General features: G+C 41.5%; 1 protein-coding gene across 1 annotated transcript in view; it reads left to right on the top strand.

Annotated features, from left to right (window-relative positions):
- LOC132401902 (zinc finger FYVE domain-containing protein 9-like) overlaps positions 1–19,181 on the top strand; it is a 148,510-nt gene that overhangs the window by 61,461 nt on the left and 67,868 nt on the right. The window contains exons 5-6 of the mRNA XM_059984242.1: positions 9,862–10,038; positions 18,519–18,688. Coding sequence (XP_059840225.1) covers positions 9,862–10,038; positions 18,519–18,688 — 347 coding nt within the window. The remainder of the gene's footprint in view (positions 1–9,861; positions 10,039–18,518; positions 18,689–19,181) is intronic.

Raw genomic sequence — 19,181 nt, 5'->3', positions numbered from 1 at the left:
CTAAGCGAAAATATTATAAACTAAATAACTGTCGTAAAGACAGCACACTGTCATTTACCATTATTGTTAAGTCTTTTACCATTATTCTTTAGGAAGCTGAAAGGACCCCATTGTTCCCTCCACCAGAATGCCACAAATATGCTTTCAGGGTGCATGAATTTTGCTAGTGCCATTTTTCTCTTGTCTAACAACTAGGTAGGGTTTCTTTCTTGGCTCCATGACCCTGTTCCAAACTATGAATCTTCCTTTTCCTTTGATTTCTTGTTGAAAGCCATTGAATAGTGTTAGTTAGACTTCATCCAAACCTTGATCTTTAAGGCACAGTGTAAAATCAACTCTTTTGTTCTAAATTGGCTGTTGCTTTAAGCTTACTCATTTTGAAAGCAATTCTCATTCCAGAACCAATTCAAAGCTGATCATTTCTTGATAGTATAAACATGGAAGTATATATTGCATACAGTCTTGACAAGAACAACAATTGTGCTTGTGCATTGGGGCTCACCATTATATAAAATGCAGCTGTAATGTGTTTGCATTTAAAGATGTGCACTGAGCTCAAGACAGACAGATAGACATACTTTATTGATCCTGAGGGAAATTGGGTTTCGTTACAGTTGCACCAAGGATAGTGTAGAAATATAGCAATATAAAACCATAAATAATTAAATAAGTAAAATAATAAGTAAATTATGCCGTGGAAATAAGACCAGGACCAGCCAATTGGCTCAGGGTGTCTGACACTCCAAGGGAGGAGTTGTAAAGTTTGATGGCCACAGGCAGGAATGACTTCCTGTGACGCTTAGTGTTGCATCTTGGTGGAATGAGTCTCTGGCTAAATGTACTCCTGTGCCTAACCAGTACATTATGGAGTGGATGGGAGACAGCATGCAATCTAGGGATTGCTAGGGAGCAGCAGCCAGTTTGCATGCCACCTTAACCATTAGCAAGACACTGGCTGTTCTTCCTCACCTCTGGCGACACTTCCTTGGTAATGCTAGTGTAGTGAATGAAACTTCTGTGGTTTGTGCAAGCAGGGGTCCCGGTGGTAGAAAGGCACCGGTTGAATGCTGTCTTACTGATGTTCAAAAGAGTCAATTGATCATACCTGATGTGACTTTCAGCTTCTTGTAAGAGAAGTGCAGAAAGAAGTAGATAAGCAGAAAACTACAATGTCAATTCGAAGTACACAACACGGCTGCTGTACATGGCGCCATCTTGGAGGGCTTGAATAAACGGTAACCTTTTATTAATGCCAAAACATTGTATGTTTTTTAATTTCAAGAACTAGTAGCAACTTTACAAATAAATTCAACTTGGGGAAACAGGTGTGTTTGTTTTAGTTCCCAAATGAAATGAACAAAAATACTCAATTGTGTGTGTGTGTGTGTGTGTGTGTGTGTGTGTTTTTTTTAAAGTAAATACTTATAACTGTTTTGGTGTCATGAAGTTATTTAATTTTTTGGCTAAGTGGCTAGCTTTGTTTTTTGAATTTTATCCACGCTTTGAAAATAGCCTACACCTTTATTCCTTCTATCAAAGTCCATGACCATACACTTCCCTGCACTGTATTTCATCTGACACTTTTTTGCCCATTCTCCTAACTTGTCTCAGTCTTTCAGCAGACTCCCCGCTTCCCCTAGTATCTGCACCTTCACCTATCTTTGTATCTTCTACAAACTTAGCCTCTAGCCATCAGTTCCGTCATCCAAATCACTGACATATTACGTGAAAACACCAACCCCTGTGGGATGCCATTATTCACCAACAGGCAACCAGAAAAGACACCCTTTATTCCCACTTTTTGCCTCCTGCCAGTCAGCCAATCTACAATCCATGCTATTACCCTTCCTGTAATACCATGGGCTCTTGTTAAGTAGCCTCATAAGTGGCTCCTTCTCAAAGGCCTTCTGAAAATCCAAGTGTACAATATCCAATAATTCTCCTTTGTCCATCCTGATTATTATTTCCTCAAAGAATTCCAACAAATTTGTCAGGCAAGATTTCCCCCTAAGGAAATCATGCTGACTTTGACTTATTTTGTTATGTGTTTCCAAGTACCCCAAAGCATCATCCATAATAATACACTCCAAAATCTGCACAACCACTGCAGTCAGGCTAACTGCCTATAATTTCCTTTCTTCTGCCCCCATCCCATAAAGAGTGGAGTGATATTTGCAATTTTCCAGTCCTTTAGAACCATTCCAGAATCTGGTGATTCTTAAAAAATCAATACTAATCCCTCCACAGTCTCTTCAACTACCTCTTTTAGTATCCTGGGGTGTAATCCACCTGGTCCAGGTGACTTACCTGCCCTCAGATCTTTCAGCTTACATAGAAACATAGAAAACCTACAGCACAATACAGGCCCTTCGGCACACAAAGTTGTGCCGAACATGTCCCTACCTTAAAAATTACTAGGCTTACCCGTAACCCTCTATTTTTCTATGCTCCATCTACCTATCTAAAAGCCTCTTAAAAGACCCTATTGTATCTGCCTTCACTACCATTGCTGGCAGCCCATTCCACCCACTCACCACTCTCTGAGTAAAAAAACTTACCCCTAACATCTCCTCTGTACCTACTCCCCAGCACCTTAAACCTGTGTCCTCTTGTGGCAACCATTTCAACCTTGGGAAAAAGCCTCTGACTAGCCACATGAAAAATGCCTCTCATCATCTTATACACCTCTATCTGGTCATCTGTCATCCTCCGTTGCTCCAAGGAGAAAAAGTCGTGTTCATTCAACCTGTTTTCATAAGGCATGTTCCCCAATCCAGGCAACATCCTTGTAAATCTCCTTTGTACCCTTTCTATGGCTTCCACATCCTTCCTGTAGTGAGGCGACCAGAACTGAGCACAGTACTCCAATCGGGGTCTGACCGGGATCCTATATAGCTGCAACGTTACCTCTCAGCTTCTAAATTCAGTTCCATGATTGATGAAGGCCAATACACCATATGCCTGCTTTGAGCATCCTATGGACTCAGACCCCCAAGATCTCTCTTATCCTCCACACTGCCAAGAGTCTTGTCATTAATATTATATTCTGCCATCGTATTTGACCTACCAAAATGAACCACTTCACACTTACCTGGATTGAACTCCATCTGCCACTTCTCAGCCCAGTTTTGCATCCTATCAGTGTCCCGCTGTAACCTCTGACAGCCCTCCACACTATCCACAAATCCTCAAAAAATTCAATCAGGCTTGTAAGGCATGACCTGCCCTTGACAAAGCCATGCTGACTATTCCTAATGGTATTTTATATCTCTCCAAATATTCATAAATCCTGCCTCTCAGGATCTTCTCCATCAACTTACCAACCACTGAAGTAAGACTCACTGATCTATCTCTACTCCCTTTCTTGAATAAAGGAACAGCATCCGCAACTCTCCAATCCTCCAAAACCTCTCCTGTCCCCATTGATGATGCAAAGATCATCGCTGGAAGCTCAGCAATCTCCTCCCTCACCTCCCACAGTAGCCTGGGGTATATCTCATCTGGTCCTGGTCCAGCTTGATGCTTTCCAAAAGCTCCAGCACATCCTCTTCCTTAACATCTACATGCTCAAGCTTTTCAGTCTGCTGCAAGTCATCACTACAATCACCAAGATCCTTTTCCATTGTGAATACTGAAGTAAAGTATTCATTAAGTACCCCTGCTATTTTCCTCCAGTTCCATACACACTTTCCCACTGTCACACTTGATAGGTCCTATTCTTTCAAGTCTTATCCTCTTGCTCTTCACATACTTGTAGAATGCCTTGGGGTTTTCCTTAATCCTACCCGCCAGGGCCTTCTCATGGCCCCTTCTGGCTCTCCTAATTTCCTTCTTAAGCTCCTTCCTATTAAGCTTATAATCTTCTAGGTCTCTAACATTACCTAGCTCTCTGAACCTTCTGTAAACTTTTCTTCTTGACTAGATTTATTATAGCCTTTGTACAGCATAGTTCCTGTACCCTACCATAACTTCCCTGTCTCATTGGAACATACCTATGCAGAACTCGACATAAATAGCCTCTGAACCTTTCTTCCGTACTTTTCCCTGAGAAGTTTCCGTTCCCAATTTAAGCTTCCAATTTCCTGTCTGATAGCCTCATAATTCCCCTTACTCCAATTAAATGCTTTTCTAACTTGCCTGTTCCTATCTCTCTCCAATACTATTGTAAACGAGATAGAATTGTGATCACTATCTCCAAAATGCTCTCCCACTGAGAGATCTGACACCTGACCAGGTTCATTTCCCAATACCAGATCAAGTACAGCCTCTCCTCTTGTAGGCTTATCTACATATTGTGTCAAGAAACCTTCCTGAACACGCCTAGCAATCTCCTCCCCATCTAAACCCCTTGCTCTAGGGAGATGCCCAATGATACTTGAGAACTAGAATCTCCCATCACGACAACTCTGTTATTATTGCACCTTTCCAGGATCTGTTTCCCTATCTGATCCTCAATATCCCTGTTCCTATTGGGTGGCCTATAAAAAACACCTAGTAAAGTTATTGACCCTTTCCTCTTCCTAACCTCCACCCACAGAGACTCTGTAGATAATCCCTCCATGGAGTCCACCTTTTCTGCATCTGTTACACTATTTCTGATCAACAGTGCTACGCCCCCACCTCCTTTGCCTCCATCCCTGTCCTTCCTGTAACATCTGAAGCCCGGCACTTGATGTAACCATTCCTGTCCCTGAGCCTCTGTAATGGCCACCACATCATAGCTCCAAGTGATGATCCACTCTCTGAGCTCATCCTGCTTTGTCCACAACATTCCTTGCGTTAAAGTAGACACATCTCAAACTGTTGGTCTGAGTGCGTCCCTTCTCTATCACCTGCCTTCTTCCCTCTCGCACGGTCTACAAGCTTTCTCTATTTGTGAGCCAACTGCCTCTTCCCCAATCTCTTCAGTTCGGTTCCCACCCCCCAACAATTCTAGTTTAAACTCTCCCCATTAGCCTTAGCAAACCTCCCTGCCAGAATATTGGTCCCCCGGGATTCAAGTGCAACCCGTCCTTTTTGTACAGATCAAACCTGCCCCAAAAGAGGTCCCTATGATCCAGAAATCTCCCAACCCTGCTCCAATCCCTCAGCGATGCATTTATCCTCCATCTCATTCTATTCTTATGCTCACTGTCGCATGGCACAGGCAGTAATCCTGAGAGTACTACGTTTGCAGTCCTGCTTCTCATCTTCCTTCCTGTAGTCTTTTTTCAGGACTTCTTCCCATTTCCTACCTATGTCATTGGTACCAATATATACCATGACTTCTGGCTGTTCTCCCTCCCACTGCAGGATATCTTGGACACGATCTGAAACATCCCAGACCCTGGGAGGCAAACTACCATCCAAGTTTCTTTTCTGTGTCCACAGAATCACCTGTCTGACCCCCCTGACTATAGAGTCCCCTATTACTACTGCCTTCCTCTTCCTTTCCCTATCTTTCTTAGCCACAGGGCCAGACTCTGTGCCAAAAGCACGATCCCCCAGGTAGGCTGTTTCCCCCCCACCTCCAACAGTACTCAAACAGGAGTACTTATTGTCAAGGGGTACAGCCACAGAGGTACTCTCTAGTACCTGACTCTTCCCCTTCCCCCTCTTGACAGTGACCCACTTGTATGTCTCCCATGGCCCCAGTGTGACCACCTGCCTATAATTCCTTTCTATCACCACCTCACTCTCCCTGACCAGATGACGGTCATCGAACTGCATCTCCAGTTCCCTAACGCGGTCTCTAGGAGCTGCAGCTCGACACACCAGGTGCAGATATGGGCGTCTGGGAGGCTGGGAGACTCCAGGACCTCCCACATCTGACACAGAGCACAGAAAACCGGCTTCACACACATACTACTTACTTTCTGCAATTAACACAGGTAAACCTACCTCGCTTCCCAAGCACCTTCTCTTTAGAATGAATGAATTTGCCTGAGGATTAACAATGTAACTTGTATCTTTTGCTTTTGCATTAAGCACATTGAACTGGCTCTGGCCAAGATGTTTGGGGAACTTGTAGATAAACTATGTTCTAAGTTCCCGTGCACTAAAGTATATGCCCATATGAATGAAGTAATTAATTTTTGAGATTAGTTAACTGATATAAAATGTAACAAACAATATAAATAAAATACAGCATTCTACATTTTCCTGTATATATAAAATTCCTGTATATACAGTCGTCCCTCAGTATCTGCGGGGGATTGGTTCCAGGACCTCCCATGGATACCAAGATCTGTGGATGCTCAAGTCCCTTACATAAAGTGGCGTAGTATTTGCATATAACCTACGCACATCCTCCCGTATACTTTAAATCATCTCTAGATTGTTTATAATACCTAATACAATGTAAATGCTATGTAAATAGTCATTATACAGTACTGTTTAGGGAATATTGACAAGAAAAAAATCTTATGTGTTCAGTACAGAGGCAACCATTGTAGCTTTTCTGAGAATGGTGATGCTGCCTTGGTATTAGCCACTGCCGGTTCTCCCGTGATCTTAAGTTCTTAAGGCTGTAGCGCTTTACATATCTGGCCAGCCATCCCTTACTAGCCTTAAACTCCTTCCTCTCTCTCTCAACACAAGTAACGAATGAACGACACGTGAGGCGACCAATGCTCAAACAACGAGTGCTGGAGAGAGACTGAGGATCTGTGAAATGGCGGGAGGCTACAGCAGAGTATGCCTTCACATCACTTCATTCGCATGGATTCAGCTGAGTGCTTGGCGTGCAGCAAATTCAAATTTTGCATTTTGGAACTTTATGGAATTTTTTTTCGAATATTTTCGATCCACGGTTGGTTGAATCCATGGATGTGGAACCCGCGGTTACGGAGGGCCAACTGTATAAGCTTTTGAAAATGACTGTTTCATTAGTTATAGATAGAAAATTAATTTATATTGACATGGACAGCAAGTTTGTAAATCTGGTGGGAGCAAGATGATGTTGGGAATGGCAAAGGTGGAGCACCACGGGAGGAGTGTGGGACAGTTGGCTGAGAAAGAGTTCCAGGGGAAGGGGATGGAGACACCAGGCAAGATCATTTGATTCCAAGTAATTTATTGATTATTAGAAAATGTCCCTCCCCACTCCCTTCCCATTTTCCTATCCATGGTTCCCCTCCCTGCCCTCTTCTGAATTCTTTGTCTACAATGGAGACCAGTTTCAGAATCAGGTTTATCATCACCTACATGTTTTATGTAAATTGTGTTTTTTTTCGCAGCAGTACGTAAAATTACTCATACAGAAGTCTTGGGCACCTTAGCTATTTATATGTGCCAAAGACTTTTGCACAGTATAATAGATATGTCTTTCAGTGTCGATATATCCAAATGATCATTCGAGACTTTTTGTCCAGTAGTTGTCCACCCACTTCAACTTTTAAATATTATTCATATTTATTTTACGTATGTAAGTGAATTTTACTTTCTTCTTTTCTACTTTGATTGTCTTTAAAGGCTTAAAGTTGCTGACAGTAATCTCATAGCTCATTTGGTTTTGGGTCTCAAGGCTTGCCTTCACGTTCAGCTTCCTCAGTTTCATATTTTTAACATTTTGACCTTAGAGCTTTATTATTCCATATTCATTAAGCATTCATGGCATTGTTTGCTAATACCTGCGTTTTGCATGGTGCTTGGTGTTTTCTTATTCAAATTAATCAGAATCAGGTTTAATATCACTGGCATATGTCATGACATTTATTGTTCTGTGGCAGCTGTATATTGTAATTAATAGTTTTTATTAAATATTGGAATAAGAAATGTGAATTATAAAAAACAAATTCAGTAAGTAGCGCAAAAAGAGGGGGAAATCCTGAGGTTCATGTATTCAATTGTGCATCCAGAAATCTGATGGTCGAAGGGAAGAAGCTGTTCCCGAAGCATTGTGTGTGAGAAAAGGGTATGTCCTGTATGGTGGTGGTCCTTTATAATAAACGCTGCCTTTTTGAGGTATCATCCATTTGAAGGTATCCTGGATGCTGGAGAGGCTAGTGCTCATGAAGGAGCTGACTCAGTTAACAACTCTGCAGCTTTTTCCAATCCAATATCCCCTCCATATTGGATGGTGATACATCCTGTCAGAATGCTGTCAGTGATACATCTGCAGAAATTTGCGAGGGTCTTTTTTTGTCATACGAAGTGTCTTCAAACTCCTAATGAAGTATAGCTGTTGTCATGCCTTCTTTGTAATTGCATCAATATTTTGGACCCAGGATAGATGTCAGATATGTTGCCATCCAGGAACTTGAAACTGCTCACCCTTCTTCGCTGATCTTTTGATGAGGACTGATGTGTGTTCCCTCGACTTTCCCTTCTTGAAGTCCACAATAAATTCCTTTGTCCCACTGACATTGAGTGCAAGGTCGTTGCTGTGACAGCACTCAACCAGCTGGTCGATCTTGTCACCATCTGAAATTCTGCAAACAATATATATGCCATTGCAAATTTATAGACGGCCTTTGAGCTGTGCCTTGCCACACAGTTGTGAATGTAGAGAGTGTAGAGCCCAAAGCTAAGTACACATCCTCAGTGCTCTAGTGTTGGTTGTCAGCGAGGTGGAGATGTTTCTAACCTACAGAGACTGTGGTCTCCTGGTGAGGAAGTTAAGGATTCAGTTGCAGAAGGAGTTACAGAGGCCTAGGTATTGGAGCTTGTTGATTAGAACTGAGAGTTGTAATCAGTAAACAGCCTGATGAAGACATTGCTGTTGTCCTGGTGGTTCAAGTCTGAGTGGAGAGCCAGTGAGATTGCATCTGCTGCAGACCTATTGCAAAAGTAGGCAACTTGCATTGGATTCAGGTTCTTTCTTAGGTAAGAGTTAATTCTGTAGTTAAGTGTCACATTTTCTTGTAAATCTGCTACCTTTTATAATTAGAACACTGTAATTTAATCTCGCTAACTGTAGAAAGCTACAAATTTTTAGGAACTGCATATTATCATGAAAGTTGCTGTTCAGTCTTTTTTAATGTTCTCCAGCAGCAAATCCTCTGACTAGCCATTCCTTAAGGATATTGTCATTCTTTTTCTGATCGAATCCAATGAGGTGCAGACGTTAATTTGAAGTTTTTTGAGACACTTCAGTTTAGAACAAATTCTGGTGCAAATTCATCCCATTCTATTGCCAGCAGAGCTCTTGATCTGGTGAGTAAGGAATGAGATGGACAATTCTTGTCTTTTTTAAGTATCCTCTCTTTCAATTGTTCAACATTTTTGGCCACATTTTCAGCTGCCTTGGCCCCAGATTCCTCTTGAAACTGCTTCCTTTCTCTAGTCGTTTGAGGTGGATCCTGAGATGACTTGTTTTTGTGTCTCCTGAAGCAGTAGATGCTGATAATATTGTCCTGTATTGTTTCAGTATTGGTGACCTTGTTGATGTTTTAACCAGCAGGGTAAAGAATTGCAAGTAACTGCTGTTGATTTTCTGGCTCTTTGATTGAAGTTGTGTGCTGTATTATGACATAAATGTAGGATTTCTTTTCCAAAGACATCAGGAATGTTAATACTGCTGTTTGTAAGTTGGCTTAGAACTCTAGATATCACTTCAGTTGGAGGATGCACACATTTGTAATAGACTAGGCATTGTTTAATATATAATAAATTGTTTTCCACATAACAAACATGTAAAAGAGAATTGCTTATATTTTAAACATATTTTAAGAATTGGTTATCTTCTCCAACTCTGCAGAAAATGATTCTGAATTTGCAAGTGCTGCTTGTAGCTGACAATTTCTATTTCATTTGATGTATTCATAAAAATGTCCTTTTTCTCATGTCCTCTTTCTTGTATCACAAATATGTAAAGTTTTAGTGATGTGTTTTGAATCATAATAGCTACAGTTTCATTTTGACTTTGTTTACTACTTGCAGCTCGAGCTTGGGAGAATATGTTTAATGCCTCAGCTTCGAGCCCAAATCCCAACAATCCTGCTGAATATTGTTCAACTATACCACCACTGCAACAAGCTCAGGCATCAGGGGCACTTAGTTCTCCACCACCCACAGTAATGGTTCCCGTGGGAGTTCTGAAATATCCTGGCACAGAAGGTAATGCTAATTTTATACATGTGCAGGGAAATGAATTTGAAAATCGAGCATATTTTTGCAGGGCATGAATTAACTATTTTGTCAACTATTTTGTTGTAAGCTTTCTGATTGTTTAGTGCAGAATGCTTTCCTATTGGCTTGTATATATTAAGCTATCAAGCAAATCAAAAGTACATTGTACAAAAGGAGAATTTTCAGATGTTCCAGCTTTCGAATGTTGTTTGCTTTTCTTTAAATCTATTTCAACTTCATGTCATCAAGTTCGAATTGCAGTTTAATTTTTGAGTTACATATTTCCATGTGGTGATTCAGAAAACTTCACTTGCACGTTAACCTGCTATTAACAGTGCGTGAAAAGGATGACTTGGAGCTTGTATATAGTATTGTATATTTTCAATACCATCTTGTTTGAGGCCTAGGTCTTGAATCTTATTAATTAGTTTTGAGGGGATGTTAGAATTGAATGCCAAACTGATGTATGCATTTTGACTGTCCAGGTGTTCCAGGGTTGAGTGAAGAGCTAATAAAATGGCATCTGTTGTTGACCTGTTGCGATGATAGGCAAATTGGAGCAGATCCAAGTTGCTTCTCAGGCAGGAGTTGACATGTTTCACTACCATACTCTCAAAGCATTTCATCACTGTGGATGTAAGTGCTACTAGATGATGGTCACTAAGGCAGGTTACTGTGTTTTCCTTTGGCACCAGTATAATCAAAGCCTGCTTGAAATAGGTAGGTACCTCAGACTGTTGAAGCAGTTGGAAACAGAAAATGGAGCAATGCAGCATAAAGTGCTATTACCTAAAATTATTAAATTCAATATTATGACTTGAGGTCTGCAATATACTCGGGTGGAAAATGAGTTAATTTTCCTAGGGTTTACTTTGGGTATTTGCTGAAGCAATGAAGGAGATTGAAGACAGAGGCCAAAGTGGGAGCAAATTTAATATATTCACATCATTAATTGAACATTATTCCAATGTTGTACATTACCTTGGAATAAGTGGTTCTTTGCGGGAATGGGACCCACTCTAGGCATTCCACAATCAGCCGCTATTCAGCGTGCCAAAGTCTCGGCCTAAGATTTTGGCACAGATTCAGAAGCCTGGGGACTCGAGTAACTGGAGACAGGCGATTCAAGGGTTGGTGTCGACACAGGAGACCCATGTGTTGTTGGGGGAGTTGGAACATCTGCTGTGTGCCTGGGAACCCAGGATCCTTGTGATCTCCAGGCACAGAGCTCAAAAAAAGCGACGTAATGGACTTTTAACATCATAAACCAGTGAGTTGTTTGTTATCTCTCCTGCTCGTTGGAAATTGGAGTCCCCTCTTCCTCCCTTATTAAGAGAGAGAGCCTGCAGCATGCCGAATTATTGGGTTAACAATGTAGTCTTTGGGGTAACTGCAAGTCATGTGTCTTTGCTATTGTTTTGCTCACGCTTGAGTACTGGTAGCGGGTGCGCTTTTATTTTTGCCAGTGGGGGTGGGGGATTGTTCCTTGCTGCCGCTTACATGCGGGAGAGAGAGGAGCTGGGGGAGACTGGTTCTAACATTTAACTGTCATTCATTCTTTGGGGCACTCCTCTGTTTTCGTGGATGGTTGAGAAGAAAAAGCATTTCAGGATGTATATTGTATATATTTCTCTGACATTAAATTGTACCTTTGAACCTTACGGAGAGACTGTTTGGGTCCCTGCATCATGGGAAGATAGGAGATAAAAAGGTAGGCAGGGATTAAATGGGAAAGTGCCATGAGCAGGGAAAATAGCGAATTGTGGAGTTGTGTAGGTGATCTTCTCTAGATTAATGAAAGGAGAGGGAAAGTTTTTAGCCTTTCAGCAAGCCATAGAGCCCAGCCTAGCTGGGGACTAGTGAGCTAGTCCCATCAGTTTGTATTTGCCCCATAGCCCTCTAAACTACATCTATCCATGAGCTAAATGAATTTTAGAAGTTGCTATTGTGCCCACCTCAACCACCATTTCTGTGAGCTCATCCCAAATATGCACCATCTTTTGTGTGAAGAAGTTACCCCTGATGTCCCTTTTGAATGTCTCACCTGTGATCTCAAATTTCTGTCCCTTTGCTGTGCAGGGAATAAAAATTGTGCTTTCACCCTGTCTGTGGTGGACGATCTTGTATACCTCTATCAGGTCATGTCTCAATTTCCTACGCTCTACAGAATAAATTACTAGTCTATGAAACTTCTCCTTGTAACTTGGGCCCTGAAGTCCAGTCAACATCTTATAAACATTTTCTCTGTCTGATTCCCCTCTTCCTTCCCTTTCTTCCATGGCCCACTGTCCTCTCCTGTTAGATTCTTCCTTCATCCTTTTATAAGTTCCCTTCTCATTTTACTTCATTTCTCCTTACCCACCCACCCACCTTCTCCTTCACCTGGTCTCACCTGTCACTTGACAGCTTGTACTCCTTCCACTTTCCCTACCTTTTTCTTTTTTTCTGCCACCCAACTTTCCAGTCCTGTTGAAAGGTTTGGCCCAAAACATTAGCTGTGTATTCTGCTCCACGGATGCTGCCTGACTTGCTGAGTTTCTCGAGCATTTTGTGTGTGTTGCTCAAGAGTGACAGGTGCCTATTTCACCACTTTTTCTGTGATACTGCTTTCTTTGAACTCAATTTCATAACACCCAACCCACCCTCCTATGGACCCCCGGACCTTTGCCAATCCTCAGCCCACATACCTACCTGATCAGTACCATGCTGATTTTTCCTATAACCTTCTACACCATCTACACCCCTACCTATTTTTATTTCACCCACAATCTTAGTAACCATGCTTTCTAATTTTACATCATGTGTGTTCAGGTGCCTTGCTGATTGGCGTGGGCGATCATGTCTCTCCATCCATCACAGTCCCTGAACCTCCGAATTGTATTTGTTGCCTTCCCTGTTTCAAACCATGACGTTAATCCATCTATCATTCTCAGTCTCTTTCTGCCTCTTCTTCTTTTTCCTTCCAGCTTTCCAGTTGTAACTCAAGTCAACTACGGTTTCACATCATAGCATTTGTATAAATTACAAGGTCCCAACACTTGCCAGCTTGTGTCATACACTAGACACAGGCCCCCAGTCCGAGAAACAGTCCTCAATTATTACTTTCTGCTTTCTACCATTGAGCAAATTATGAATCTAGTCCACTTTCTTCTCCTGAATCTCATGCAATTTAGTATTGCAGACTAATGTGCCACAAGGAACCTTGTCCAAGGCCTTGCTAAACTCCATGTGGACAACATCACTATCCTAGCCTCATTGACCTCTTACTTTCCTCCTTGAAGAACTCCATATTTGTCAAACACAATTTTCCATGCACAAATGCTGACTATATCTTTCCAAATGTTGGTGAATCTTATCCCTTGAAAAACCCTTTAGCGATTTAATCAATTTAATGTTAGACTCACTGCCATCCTGTTTCCTGGCTTGTTTTTGCTATCCTTTTTAAATTATGGTAACACTTGTGGAATTCCATAATGGTGATGGAAATTATAAAGGATGATTCATTGAACGTGGAGGCTGGAAAGTGGAAGGAGAAGGGAAACATTATCTTTTTCTTGCTTGGAAGTAGAGGGTGTGAAGTAAGATGGTTGGAAATTGAAGAGATGCAATTGAATCTTACCATCTGTGATAAAAGGTAAGCCATACTTAAGACTAAAAGGAGGCCATCCTAAAGAACTGGTGAGAAATTTTGTCAACTGAGCAGAAACAATAGAGATTAGAAAATCTTGGAGAACTGAATAAAGTTCTTACTTGAAGGGGGGGGGGAGCTGAAGGTGTACAATTTTGAATTGTAATCCTGACTTCCACCTGAATGATTAGATTTTGGCAACTTTTTAAAAACAGGGCTTTAAAATATTATTGTTTAATTATTACTGTATTTCATACGAAGGAAGTGGTGAAGATATTTAAGAGTAGAATGTGATTAAACAATTGTGTCCATGATTTCATGGAGGGGAAATTGTGTAACATTTTATTTAGAGAAGGTCCATAAAGTGGATATAGTTTTTTTTTATTTTCTAAAAGGTGGCATAAGGAACAGTGAAGATAGTTGTGCCTAAGGGCTTATGTAGTTGAGGGTAACACCTTAGTCTGGATTAAATGTGTGTGTATCGAAAAAAACAAAGGTTAGGGATAAAATTGGTCATTTTTATTTGGCAGATAGTAATTTGTGAGGTGTCACAAGAATCATTATTGGGACCTCAGTTTTTTAAAAAATTCATATTAGTAACTTGCATTATAGGACAGCATTATGTCAAATTTGCTACTAATAATTTGGTAGTAAATTGAGAGGAAAATTAATTTTAAAAGGTGGCAGACAGAGTTCAAAGTGGGAAAATGTTAGAAAATGTTCACTGTTAGAAAGCAGAGTTTAAAAAAAAATTTAAATGTTGTCAGTCAATTAAATATTGGAACGTTGATGGAGATCTCTGTATCTGTATGAAGACAGTTTGTATATCCTGTAATTAAATAATTGGGCTTTGTTCCCAGGAAGGTGGGATCTGTTCCAAAGGGATGGTTTACACCTGAACTGGAGCGGTACTAACATTCTTGCAGGGAAGTTTGCTAGTGCTTCTTGGGGGGGTGGGGGGTTAAACTAAATTTGTAGGGGGCGGGGATCCAGAATGAGAGAGAGGATAGCGAGATGAAGAATAAAGGACAGGTGGAGACGACATGGTTCCGGAATATTAAGTGTGTAGTAGAGAAAGGAGAGGCGGAACAAGGGATAGGGAGGACACGTACAGAGGGATGGTCTGACGGAACATGGAGTTAAATGTGCAGAAAGAATAGGTAAATTTAGGAAGGACTACAAAATTCTAGGGGCATATAGCTCGATGGGAGTTCGGGGAGCTGAGTTAAGCACAATAGACAGAGATTCAAACAGAGAGAGGAGAAATGGGCTAAAAATTCTATATCTGAATGCACGAAGAGTCAGAAATAAGGCAGATGAGCTTGAAGCTCAGGTGCGAATGGGTAACAGTGATGTTGTTGGGATAACGGAGACATGGCTGCAGGAGGATCAGACCTGGGAAATGAATGTACAAAGGTATACGTGCTATCGTAGGGACAGAAATGTGGGCAGAGGGGGTGGGGTGGCCCTGTTGGTGAGGAATGATATTCAGTCCTTTGCAAGAGGGAAATAGGATCAGGAGAAGTGGAGTCTGTGTGGATAGAATTGAGAAACAGTAAGGGCAAAAGGACCCTAATGGGTGTTGTCTATAGGCCACCAAACAGTACCATGGATATTGGGTGCAAGTTGAATAGGGAGTTAACATTGGCATGTGACAAAGGTAATGTCGCAGTAGTTATGGGGGATTTCAACATGCAGGTGAACTGGAAGAATCAGGTTGGTGCTGGACCCCAGGATAGGGAGTTTGTAGAGTGCCTAAGGGATGCATTCTTGGAACAGCTTGTATGAGAGCCGACCAGGGACAAGGCTATTCTGGATTTAGTGTTATATAATGAACAGGATTTGAAAAGCGATCTTGAAGTAAAGGAGCCATGAGGGGATAGTGATCATAATATGATAAGTTTTTATCTGCAATTTGAGAAGGATAAGGGCAGCTCGGAGGTGTCAGTGTTGCAGTTGAACAAAGGAGACTATGGAGCCATGAGGGAGGAGCTGGCCAAAGTTAACTGGACGGATATCCTAGCAGAAAAGACAGTGGAACAGCAATGGCAGGTATTCTTGGGAATAATGCACAAGGTGCAAAATCAGTTCATCCCCTGGATCCCCTGAATCCCCTGGAAGGATTCAAAGGGGGGAAAGGGGCCACAGTGGATGACAAAGGAAGTCAGAGATTGCATAGCATTAAAAAAAAGGAAGTATGACAGAGCTAAGGTGAGTGGGAGGACAGATGATTGGGAAATTTTTAAGGAACAACAGAACTTAACTAAAAAGGCAATATGGGGAGAAAAAACGAGGTACGAACACAAGCTAGGAAGGATTATAAAGGAGGATAGCAAAAACTTTTTTAGGTATGTGAAGAGAAAGAAGATAGTTAAGAACAATGTTGGGCCCTTGAAGAATGAATTGGGTGAAATTGTTATGGGAAACAGAGAAATGGCAGAAGAATTTAATAAGTACTTTAGATCTGTCTTCACTAAGGAAGACACAAGCAATCTCCCAGATGTATGGATGGGCCAAGGACATAGGGTAACAGAGGAAATGAAACAGATTGACATTAGGAAGGAAACGGTGATGAGTAGACTGATGGGACTGAAGGCTGACAAATCCCCAGGTCCAGATGGTCTGCATCCTAGGGTACTAAAGGAGGTGGCCCTGGAAATTGCGGATGCATTGGTAAACATTTTCCAATGTTCCTTAGATTCAGGATCAGTTCCTGAGGATTGGAGAATGGCTAATGTTATCCCACTTTTTAAGAAAGGAGGGAGGGAGAAAACAGAGAACTATCGACCTGTCAGCCTAACATCAATAGTGGGGAAGATGCTAGAGTCCATTATTAAAGATGAAATAGTGGCATATCTAGATAGCAGTGATAGGATTAGGCCAAGCCGGCATGGATTTACCAAGGGTAAATCATGCTTGACTAATCTTTTGGAGTTTTTCGAGGATGTAACCAGGAAGTCAGACAAGGGAGATCCAATGGATGTAGTGTACCTCGATTTTCAGAAGGCATTTGATAAGGTCCCACATAGGAGTTTGGTGGGTAAAATCAAAGCTCATGGCATTGGGGGGAAGACATTGACATGGATAGAAAACTGGTTGGCAGATAGAAAGCGAAGGGTAGCGGTGAATGGGTGTTTCTCGGAATGGCAGGTGGTGACTAGTGGGGTGCCACAGGGCTCAGTATTGGGACCACAGCTGTTTACGATTTACGTCAACGATTTAGATGAAGGCATTGAGAATAACATCAGCAAGTTTGCTGATGATACTAAGCTGGGTGGCAGTGTGACATGTGATGAGGATGTTAGGAGAATTCAGGGTGACTTGGATAGGCTGGGTGAGTGGGCAGATACTTGGCAGATGACGTTTAATGTGAATAAGTGTGAGGTTATCCACTTTGGGAGTAAGAACAGGAAGGCAGATTATTATCTGAATGGTGTAAAGTTAGGTAAGGGAGAAATACAAAGAGATCTAGGAGTCCTTGTTCATCAGTCACTGAAGGTGAATGAGCAAGTGCAGCAGGCAGTGAAGAAGGCTAATGGAATGTTAGCCTTTATTACAAAGGGAATTGAGTACAAGAGCAAGGAAATCCTTTTACATTTGTGCAGGGCCCTGGTGAGACCACACCTGGAGTATTGTATACAGTTTTGGTCTCCAGGGTTAAGGAAGGACATCCTGGCTGTAGAGGAAGCGCAGCGTAGATTCACAAGGTTAATTCCTGGGATGTCAGGACTGTCTTACGCAGAGAGGTTAGAGAGACTGGGCTTGTACACGCTGGAATTAAGGAGATTGAGAGGGGATCTGATTGCAACATATAAGATTATTAAAGGATTCGACAAGATAGAGGCAGGAAATATGTTCCAGATGCTGGGAGAGTCCAGTAACAGAGGGCATGGTTTGAGAATAAGAGGTAGGTCATTTAGGACAGAGTTAAGGAAAAACTACTTCTCCCAGAGAGTTGTGGGGCTCTGGAATGCACTGCCTCAGAAGGCAGTGGAGGCCAATTCTCTGGATGCTTTCAAGAAGGAGCTAGGTAGGTATCTTATGGATAGGGGAATCAAGGGATATGGGGACAAGGCAGGAACCGGGTATTGATAGTAGATGATCAGTCATGATCTCAAAATGGCAGTGCAGACTCGAAGGGCTGAATGGTCTACTTCTGCACCTATTGTCTATTGTAATTAAAGCACAACTGGATGGTTGTTTTGTTTTTTGTTTCATTCTTTTCAGAGGCAATGGAAGAAGTTGATGTAATTAGATTTCTGGGTTGAAATTTCAATCTAATGAAGAAAAATTGTCCTGATTATGTCTAAATACTGTGGAATTTAGAAGAATAAAAGGTAGTTACTTTGTTTAAGACTGATGAGCTTGATGGGTTAATGCTGTTGTGCTGTTCAGAGTAAGGAAGTCCAAAACCAGGGTTTCAATCTCAGGGTAAGAGTTGTCCACATAAAACAGAGCTGGGGAGTTTGTGTTGAAAGACCTGGATCTTTGGAATTCTTTACCATACTGACCAGTGAATGGTGAATTGTTAAATATGTCGAAACTGAGAAATATGGATTACTGAGAACAAGGAATATGTGACTAGGGCAGAGAAATGGAGTTGCAATTGGACAACGTGGCATACTCATAATTTTGTTCCTTTTTCTTCAGAAATTTGTTATTGACTATTGCTTGTTTATGATTATTACTTGCTTTGAATGTAGGCCTGACAAAGTAAAGGCCTTTGGCAAAAAGTGAGCTTTTATGCAAATTAATTTTTGTTATTTTGGTTTCCCTTTGCTTTGACTGGCTGAGATCAATTCCATTGGCCTGATTTTGATTAACTCGTGCATTTGTTTAGTGACTCACCCAAAGGAGCAACGACGAGTCTGGTTTGCTGATGGAATCTTACCAAATGGAGAAGTTGCAGATGCAGCAAAATTGTCATCAGGTGGGCCATCTATGACAGGATCTTTGACAGTATCACATGATCCTGGTAAAGAAGTTGCAACAAAACCCACAGCCTCTGAGGTAGGAGAATTATTTAAAAATACCAGAGCAGATATAGAAAAATGTTCTTGCTGTGAAAGGAAATGAAAATCCCAATGTAATTCTTAAATGATTTGGATTGCTTGCTTATTTGTGGGTTTTGCTATTTGGTATGCTTATTAAGCAGGGCACTGTGTTCATTCTACCAGTATCTGAAATAAACAGGAAATGCTCTGCACTCAGCAAGGCAAGCAGTATTTGTGGTGAAAGAAACAGCCTTAAGTCAGAACTAGGAAAGTTTAGAAACTGGCTGTGTTTTAATCTGTAGAGATGGGCGAATTGGGGTTTTGGGAATTGATGGGTTAGGGGTTGGCAGTAGGGGGGGAATGAGGGAGCTTGGTAGTAAAAGAACAAAGATAATTGGAATGATAGGGTGGAGATCAAGAGCAAATGAACAATGCAGAAGATTGTTGCAGGTGAGGGCAGTGGCTTATTAATTGTGAACAGGAGATGAAATAATGTACAAAACTATGCA

This window comes from Hypanus sabinus, chromosome 11 (genome assembly GCF_030144855.1).
Source record: "Hypanus sabinus isolate sHypSab1 chromosome 11, sHypSab1.hap1, whole genome shotgun sequence".
In the NCBI taxonomy this organism is placed as follows: domain Eukaryota; kingdom Metazoa; phylum Chordata; class Chondrichthyes; order Myliobatiformes; family Dasyatidae; genus Hypanus; species Hypanus sabinus.
This window is presented reverse-complemented; position numbering and strand designations above follow the sequence as displayed.